Below are 9,469 nucleotides of genomic sequence, written 5' to 3'. Positions count from 1 at the left end.
AGACCTAAGTAGATTATGAAAATTCCTAATTTAGACTGGCTAATTACACAGCGAAATCTATATAATATCTAAAAGTTTAAGCGTAACATTTATTGTTGCTGCACTCTTTTTGAGCCACGTCATTGTAGCACTTTGGTCCACATTGGTCAATTTTGGTCCACTTCTATCCATTTGATCCAATATGATCCTTTTGGTCCACTTCGCTCCACTTTTATTATTCAGTCCAATTCATGCCATTTCGGTCCACTTTTGTCTACTCTTGCCCACTTTGGTCCATTTCAGTCTATTCGGTCCATTTTGGACTAATTGGGCACTAAAAATTTTTTTCCCTTTTTTTGGGTAGGTTTTTTTTTTATTTTTTTGGCCCAAAACTTCTTCTTTTTTTTCCTTAATTTTTGGGGTGAAAAATATGATATTTTATTTTATTTGGGATGTCAAATTCTTTAGTTTTTTACTAAGAAATACAAACAAAATAGGCATTAGAAATTAGAGATATTGGTCATAAAAAGCAATAAAAATAATAAATATTCAAAATATTATCTTAAAATTCAAGTTTCAATAATATAAGCATTATAATTATACTTGGAAAGAAAAAAATGCTACAATTTTTATGCTACAATTCTAAACTTATATAATAATTTAAATTTAATGTAATATGTTACATTCTTACATGTGTTCCATGTACAATTTTTTTTTTATAATATTGGATATGTTCAAATTCGTCAACCAATTATGTTATATTTATAATAAAAAAACCTTTTAATAATATATTCTTCATTTATATAAAACAATATTATAATTATATAAGTTAAATATTTTATTAAATTAATTTTTCACACACACACACACACACACACACACACACATATATATATATATATATATATATATATATATATATATATATATATATCACTATGTATTGTTATTGAATGCAAATCACATTATATATTCCATTACACAAAACTTATAAAAATATAAAATACTTTTAAATAAAACATGTACTATTTAACCAACAAATTTTACATTATATTCTTATAAAATAATTACATTCATGGGTTTGTGACCAATTATATTAATTAAAAATGAATCTCAATTATGTGACCCACGAATTAATTCTAATCACCACAATTCTGCACGCACCTTATCATAAAGCAAGAAACACAAAAGTAATAAACACAAGATTTGGTGACAAAGTAGAAAATCAATGAAGATCCTCTTTAAAGAAAAAAACCACCACGGGGTAATGTACCTAACTAAAGCAACCTATTATAAAAGTGGAAGTTTATTAACTAGTTGCAAACTAAAACCTTTGTGACTAGACCCTAAGACCTAATTGGCGACTCAATTGGTGTCACCACAACAGTTTCGGATCCTCTGAACGTATCCTATATGAATCCAATTCAATAACCAAAACCTTAGGTGCACTCCAAGACACCTCCTTGAAAATTTTCTCTACAATGAACTCTTTTGGGAAAACCAAAAGGTACGTGGTTTCTCACAATCACAACACTCTCCTTTAGGATCTTTCGGATCACAAGATGAGCGGACAAAGGATACGTATGAGTGGAGAAAAGTCACAAGGTTTTCTTCCTAAATAGCACAGATTGTAGCCTCCTTTTCTCTATTGAAAAATACGTGCAAAGTGATGCCACCAAACCTAATCTAAGAATTCAAAAAATAGAGTCAGAATTGAACTTTTTCCACGATCTTGCTTGAGCAAGAGTCCTGCGAGCTTAATGATTCACTTGAGAGAAGCGGGTTTAGTATCTCGCTTGACCAAGCTTTGAGCAAACGTCAAGCAAGCTACTAAATTTAGTATTTTGAGCCGCATCTTCAAATACTGACTTCAACCAGACTTTTCATTGACTGAATTACATCAATACACTAGAAATTCGTTGCAAACAAATTTTCATGAAATAGGCCAACACCAAAATCTTATCAGGGTCATTACAATTGCGTATCATCCAAACCAAGCAACACAGCTTTCTAATTAAGTTTAATACTGATAACAGGCATCTTCACTCAAAATACAAATTTACTCGCACAAAAAGATATCATAAGAATCTCTTAAAACAATCTGATAACTGTCTGCAAACTTTCTAGCTATTTTGTGAACAGTTCCATGCAATGTGAGAATATATACCACAATAAAATTGTTCCTTCATTAATTGAGCTAGACTGATAAACTAATCATCATTGCCTATCTGAACCATTTAGATTTATATAGAAGCAATTCGCTAATACATTTTCCCAATTTGACTCGATGGTCGTGCACGGTATCAGTCAACAACTGCAATTAAACTGATCATACCAAGTCACTTTACAAACAAGTTAAAAGAGGAGGAAAATACATGATAAACATCATATTTTAAAGATTTCATGCCGAGTTATGTAATCAGATTTGGTTGCAGGGGAATCAGGTCCATCAATAAACTGTAAAAACGTAAATGCCATACAAATTTAACTCTACAATATAATTTCAAAAAGCTATAATCACTAGTATAAAAACTGTAAGGTACCATGCACAGATTATTACACTGTACACCCACACCCTCTCGCTATTTTATTCACAGGCATGAAGAAAGTAAACAAAAATCATAACCCCACCAATGCATCCAATTCAGTTTCAGTAATATAATTCCTAAATACTGAACTTCCTAATGAGGTTGGCATCATATGCAACTCACTGTCTGAAGCCTTTTAGCATATCTGTTAAATGTCACAAACTGGGTTCATCAATATAACCTCATCCTCTCTGCCAGCCTCTCTTTTTGAAGAACCAAAATATGGGTATTTTACTTGAGCCCACAGCCATACCAAGAAGCCCTCTACTGTCACAATTTTTTATGTAATGTTGGGTTGATCACTTGAGAAGAAGCATGAACAGAGATCATTTGAGGAATGGTTCTAGGATTTTCTTCCATTTACATAAAACGATCACCGCTATTTTCACCTGCATTACTTCTTTTCGAATTATTGTTGGTGTAAAGCTCATGAGAAATCTAAACTAATAAACAGAAATTCTTTGATTAGAATACCTTTTGCGTTTGCTCTTCAAGACTGTGGAAGTTGAAGGATTGCTGTGCCAGTTCCTCTTCCTCTGATTGATGAACCAATTATTTATCTGTTTTAGTTGCAAACCAGTCTCTTGTACCAACCTTGCCTTATCTTCCTCCTGAAAGTTCATAGAATTTAAGGTATTGATGAGGGAAACATTTCCCGCATTTGTTTGACATAACTAACATTAACTTGGAAGCAGCTTACTCATTGAAGGGTTTTTGAAAAAGAAACAGTTTCAGCTTGTAATTTACATACTAATATAGTATGTATGTGGTAATGTTTGTGTTTTTGTGCATGCATATGCACCTTTTCTTATAAATTTGAGGGAGGATAATTTTGTACACAATTTTGTTGAAGGGAAAATTTGAGGCTTTTAACTAGAGTATACCCCATACATGGTTGGATGTTTACTATTTTGTGGGAAAGTTTGTACCTTTTGACATACCCCATACATGGTTGGGTGTTTAGTGAATCTAGCTTATGCTTGGGATGCAGCAAGGGATTTATGATGTCAAATTAGTAGGTTCAGAACGATTGCTCAACCAATTCTAACTGTCAAAAAACTTACAGTAGGATATGGCCACTTCGAATGTGATTGCCACCAAGATTTTAACACAGAGGTTGTGTCCCCAGGAAGCTTTCCTGCTCTTCTCTTTCGTAAAATTTCCTCCCTTATGTCTACAATTTTCTCCTTGTAACCCTATAAAAAAACAATACTAATTGATAATGATGAACAAGTAATAAGACTTTGCAACAAAATATTCCATCAATTACCTGTTTCAGTTCATGCTTCAACTCTTGCCTCACACGCTCCATTAAGGACCTCTCACTCTCTGTTGGGATAAGAGGACCAAATCCCATGGTATCTGGGCCATCCAAACTACCATCAAACAAGTTGGCATCACTATCTACCTGGTCATCTTCGTCATCAGACATTGTTGCACCTGTACCTTCACCTGGGGAAACTCCTGTTCACGCAGCATGTAAAAGTAATTTTAGCTTTGGTATTCATGATAATCACATGCAATTATTTACAGTTATGGTATAAAAGTTTATTTCTAATTGTAGCAAAAACACAGCCTTTTAAGGTATTTTTTGGAACTAACTTTTTTGAAAAATATAACATCCTTTTCCCAAAGAAAGCAGAGATCACAGCTCATAAAATTGCTATGTAACAGATGATCATTTCAAAAGGATAAGTGGAATCAGTAACAGGTAAATTCAATGAATCATAGCCAGAGATGGAGATTTTAAGTGGTCATGACACAAAATTACAAAGAAGCTATGGAAATAATCTACAAAATTAAAATTCTAAAGTTGTTTCATGTGAAGAATTATATATTTAAATGAGCAGCTCAATATTAAAGAATTTTATCAAGTATAGGGTATTTGACACTGCTGCTTATAGTAAAGCATCCAACTTCCCCCTGCCCTGGCTCCAAATGACCACTTTGATTAGACATGGCACTATCAAACTTGATGAGGCACCACCCTATCATATTTAATCCCTGGATCAAATATTTAAGATGTGTAAATACATCTAAAGAACCATAGGTGTATCACATTAAGGACTAGTTGGTTTTTTCAAGTAAAATTATTTCACCACTCATTTTTCTAAGAATTCATTGGCATGATCAACAAGTTGAATTAATTTATTGTGTTGCGGGGGTTAGTTGACCACAAACCATGCCAAGGACAAACATTGAAGAATTAAATTCATCACGTTTTAACTACCTGTGCTAGTTTCAACTGCGAAGAACAACAAACAGCAATTTGAGCAAGTAAGCAATCAAAGTCAAGCAGCTGAAAGAGTTTTCCAACCCTCTTAACCTTTTTATGCTAGCATGCAACATCCACTAGAAATGAAAAAAAAAAAAATCAAATCAAATCAAATCAAATAGGATCTCATTACAGAACATCACCTGTTAAACTTTGTAGGGATTGCTCAATCTCCCAGCAAGCCATTACTGCCTCCATTGCATGGACTCGAACATGTTGTTGAAGTTGCTCTTTAAAGGAGCAAAGCAACAGAACATAATGTGTCTGCAATAACAAGCCAAGTGAAGATCAAAATTCTGATTCTATCATATGATAAGACAATTTACAAAATGGGCATAGGAAGAGCAAGGGATGGGTGTGTGGGACAAGCAGGCATGGAACTGTTACAAGCTTAAATCAATAGCTAAGTAGTCCCCGTAACTCATTGACACCTTATTGATTAGAAATATAACTAATGGCAGAAACAAATTTTTTACTAATAATATCTCTTTCTCTGAAGCTAAACATGGATAAATCTGTTCCAACATCAAAAGAAAAAAGTAGAAAATATAGCTAATGAAACTCTGAATAAAGAGCATATGGTTCCAAATAATGTTGCTTGCATACCAGAAGTACCCATCTCATGCATTCAGAAGTTAAATTAATAATCTTTCAAGAAATTTTCAGTTTCCTGTTATGTTGATGGCTATGCGATCTATGCATTGCTGTGCTTTTGCGCATGCCTGTTGAGATACTGAAAACAGTGTATGAGAATTGAGATATTATTTCTGAAAAACATTTCTGGTTGGTTGTACATTAGTTTAATCTTAGCATAAGTGAAAATATCTGAATTTCATTTGTATATCTAGACTTCACCAGAGTTACAACTCCATTAATATCATACTGCAATTAGGAGACATATTTTGAAGCATTAATTTCCTAAGTTACACCAAGAGTCCAATGAATTGAAAATACCAAATGCAAGCTTAAAGTTTCAATTAAGGGAAGTATCATAAATTACAACATATTTCATACTTGAATCTAGTAGTCCAGCACATCTCCTTGCTGCATACTTGCAAGATTTCAAATGACCTTTAAAGCTGATTGAGAATCAGCAATTGTTATTTTTAGCATTCTGAAACTAACCTAGCACGTAAGTACATAATCATTAGGAGAGGAAATTGTTACTCTCCCCCCAGTCTAAGATTTCATCATAGTGGAGATTCTAAGAAGAATTCAGTCAAAGTTTTCCAAAAGACATCTAAAAATCCATAAAAAGAATACATCATGAATTAATTTTCATTCAAATGAAAATTCATCACATTGGGCTGCCTTTAAATTCATCGTAAGATTTACAAGAAACCTCAAGTGTTCTGATTCCAGCTGAAAACAAACTCAGATACCCTGAATATAACTTTCGAGCACAGGGATTGTTATTCTCTCCCATTCATAGATATCAATTTTTAATCTTTATTCATTCACAAAAGCTCTCGATCTTCTACTCATCAACATGGATGTTTGAGTGATTACATTGATCAATCAAGGTTCCTCCTCTTATTCAATCACAATTACTACAATGTTTCACACCCTAAGTTTGCAGGAACAGAATCCTGAGTTACCTTGACAACTTCAGCAATTTTCATATTTTCTTTCTAGATATAATTTTCTATGAGAAAATATCTGTTAGGTCCCTTTTTCTTTTTCCTTTCATTTTTTGGGCTGAGAAACTATAAGTTGCTATTCCTAGCCTTTTAGGCTTTGACTTTGAAGAAAGATATGTGGTGGAAATTGCATTCTACCAAAAGTTTAATAAGGGACTTCCCAGTTCCCATCAATGGTGTTCAGGAAAAAAAGTAAAAAAAAAAAAAAAAAAATTGAGTAATATCTATCATTAAAACATCTAATTTGCTTTCAGTCCTAGAGGCAAGGCTATCTAGTGTGACAGTGAACTATGTCAAGATTTTTCTGTTTATTTAATGTTCCTCTCTTTAATTTTTGCCTCAGCTCAATCGATAGGAACTTAACAGCTTCCCATACCCACCAAAGCTTCAAAATTGATGTACCACACAACGCAAGTTTTTATTTGCTCAATATAAAAAGAGTTGCAAGTTGCAACATCCATGCCCAAAGAAGGAAAAGGCCTTTTTAACTAGCAAAATCTATCAAACCATTTGGTACCACCAGAAAATTATCACTACTAAAAAGAGTTACACCGTCCATTTCAAATTACAAGCCAACCAAAAAAAAAAAAAAACCCAACCCACCCTTTTTAAAATTTGAATGTAATTATATGAACAACGATGTGGTCTTTCTTGTCATTGCCAATTAACCATTCCTCACGCAAACAAAGTGGATCAATCATATTTGTCGGTGCATCACACTTCACAATTCAATCACCAAAAAATCCATACATACATACATAGTGGGTGAAATGTCATTCAGAGTAAACTTTCTCCGAATGAATTTTTTTGAGCTCCAACTAAATTGAAGCACATAGAAACAAAAAGCTAAAAAAGAAAAATGAAATAAATAACAAAAAGTACATAAATTTCTGTACGCCTTTAACGCGCACAAAAGATGGGAGTGGAAATAACTAAAAACTAATAAATAACATCAACCATTGATGACAGAGTTTAGAAAAATAAAAGAAAATTTTGAAACACAAAACGACAATAGAGAGAGAAAAAGGACATACCATGAATTGATCAAGCTCTTTGTCGTCCCCAACCAAAGGCTGAGTCCCATGTCCGAGAGCTGAGTACTTAGCGACCACATTCTGTGACTGAGCGAGTTGGGCATCGATCCTTGGTAACTGGTCGACTGGCGTGGCGATCCGAAGACACGCCACGTGTGCAGATAGCAATTGCTCGTACAGTGGGTGGGTCAGAATCTCTGCTTTGTACCTTGCATTCTGCCAGTTCATCACTCCATCTCCACCGCCACCACCACTACTCTCTACCACAACTCCAACTCCCATTGCTTGATGATCACTCTTGTTGTTCTGGTTCAAGCTGTCGTTGTTGTTGCTGTGGTGGTGGCTCTTGTTTTCTGCTGATTCGTGTGACATGGAGGCGGCGATCATGGAGTCTCCAGCCACGTCATCGATGACATCGCTGTGGTTACGGTGGAGGATAGGGCGTGATAGCCATTGGTTTGAGGATTGGGAGGCGGATTCGGAGGCTGTGTGGAGGTTGAGGAAATTGGTGTTGGTGTTGTTTGTGGCGGCGCTGTTGTTGTTGTTGTTGTTGTTGTTATTGTTGGTGGTGGTGGTGGTGTCGTTGTATTGGGATTGGGTGCGTAAGAGAGCGCTGTTTAGCCAATTGGGTGTGTGGTGGTCGGACCCGGGCTTTGAGTTCGGGTCAGAAGGGTGGGGTATGGTTTGGTGGTGTTGCTCTGAGTAGTGGTGAAGAGGGAGGTCTTGGGAGAGATGGTTGTGGTACGCCATGAACGAATGAATTTATTAAGAGAAAAAGAGAAAGAGAAAGAGAAAAGAGATAGAGAAAGAGAGATTTATGAGGATGCTGATTGTAATTTGGTCATGGTGATGAGGTAGTGGTAGGGAAAGATATAGACTACTTGTTATACAAAGAGAGAGAGAGAGAGAGAGATGAAGCTATCTCTCTCAAGATTAGATAAACGAGGGAGATGGAAAGGTGTTGGTGTTGCAGTTGTAGCAGTGAGATAAAGAGAGAGAGAGAGACAGACCGACAAGACAGACAAAGAGATATAGTCTGTGACTGTGAGTTTTTTGGAGAGAGAAAGTTGCTAGTGTAAAAGAAAGAAAGAAATTAAGGTTGAGACTTTGAGAGAGAGAAAGAAAGAGATGATAAGAGGGTTACTAAAAACGAACAAGGGGGATGTTTGGAGAGAGAAAATGAAGCAGAGATTTTAGAGAGAGAGAAGGGTAGGTGGTTTTTTGTGATGAGAGCGGTTTTCAGGTGATGTAATAAGGTTAGGGAAACTCTACTCTAGTATGAAAATGATCGGATGGTTTTCAACTTTTCAACAAGGTTAAAGGAGTTAAGGGAAGTAAATACGATAATGACTAATGAGGTAACCCTTTTTATTATATAATAATATTATTAGTATATTTATAAACATAATTTCAAGGAATTGGTTTTGTACACGTCCTGAAGTTTATCGACCAATCCTATCATATAGGGTTAGAAGAAAAATATATATATTAAGATTATTTAGATTTTTGTCAATGTGACTTGTTTCATAGCATATTCCATATTGGTCTTCCTATGTAATTTTTGCCCGCAGTTGCCATTTTACTGCCTGAAACAGTAAAAACTCACTCTATTTAGGTTTGTATACTTAAAAGAAATTGCAACCTATGAATAATAAGGTTGCATATATACAACCTTACTATTCATAGGTTGTTAAAAAAAAAATTAATCTAATGATTATGTGTGAAAAGAAAAAGATAGTGGTAGGAAAGAGATAGAGAAAAATATTTTTAATTATTTTATTAGGTAGTTTATATTATTTTATTGGGTAGTATATAAAAATAAAAACTGAGATGTAGGGTGAATTATAAAATAAGTTATTAATATAGATAAAGTAGTATTTGAGGATGCAAAATAGTTTTTTTTTTTTTTTGCATCCCCGGATGCTAGTGCTCTTACAATGTGAGAGTGGAAAA

The 9,469-nt window shown here is 34.4% G+C and overlaps 1 protein-coding gene across 3 annotated transcripts; it reads right to left on the bottom strand.

Annotated features, from left to right (window-relative positions):
* Positions 1-2,477: 2,477 nt before the first annotated feature.
* On the bottom strand, positions 2,478-8,736 carry LOC142612037 (homeobox protein knotted-1-like 3). 3 transcript variants are annotated; one of them, XM_075784180.1, is made up of 6 exons: positions 7,517-8,736; positions 4,986-5,106; positions 3,838-4,031; positions 3,632-3,763; positions 3,042-3,178; positions 2,478-2,956 (listed from the first exon to the last, which is right to left on the bottom strand). In XM_075784180.1, exons 1-6 carry the CDS (start codon positions 8,264-8,266, stop codon positions 2,953-2,955), a joined length of 1,338 nt encoding a protein of 445 aa, XP_075640295.1. In that variant the 5' UTR covers positions 8,267-8,736; the 3' UTR covers positions 2,478-2,952. The 3 variants fall into 3 exon arrangements, with proteins under 3 accessions (XP_075640295.1, XP_075640285.1, XP_075640292.1); XM_075784170.1 differs by having other exon boundaries at positions 2,478-2,967; positions 7,517-8,657; XM_075784177.1 differs by having other exon boundaries at positions 2,478-2,964; positions 7,517-8,657.
* Positions 8,737-9,469: the final 733 nt, after the last annotated feature.

The sequence above is a fragment of the Castanea sativa genome, chromosome 1, assembly GCF_040712315.1.
Source record: "Castanea sativa cultivar Marrone di Chiusa Pesio chromosome 1, ASM4071231v1".
Classification (NCBI taxonomy): domain Eukaryota; kingdom Viridiplantae; phylum Streptophyta; class Magnoliopsida; order Fagales; family Fagaceae; genus Castanea; species Castanea sativa.
This window is presented reverse-complemented; position numbering and strand designations above follow the sequence as displayed.

What these genes read in the sequence shown, in the direction of transcription:
- LOC142612037 (XM_075784170.1), bottom strand. Translation starts at nt 8,266, where the DNA reads ATGGCGTACCACAACCATCTCTCCCAAGACCTCCCTCTTCACCACTAC. An exon ending in ATCCCTACAAAGTTTAACAG is followed by an intron (nt 4,032 to 4,985) that starts GTGATGTTCTGT and finishes CTGCGTGAACAG; the next exon opens with GAGTTTCCCCAGGTGAAGGT. An exon ending in TTGAAGAGCAAACGCAAAAG is followed by an intron (nt 2,968 to 3,041) that starts GTATTCTAATCA and finishes TAATTCGAAAAG; the next exon opens with AAGTAATGCAGGTGAAAATA.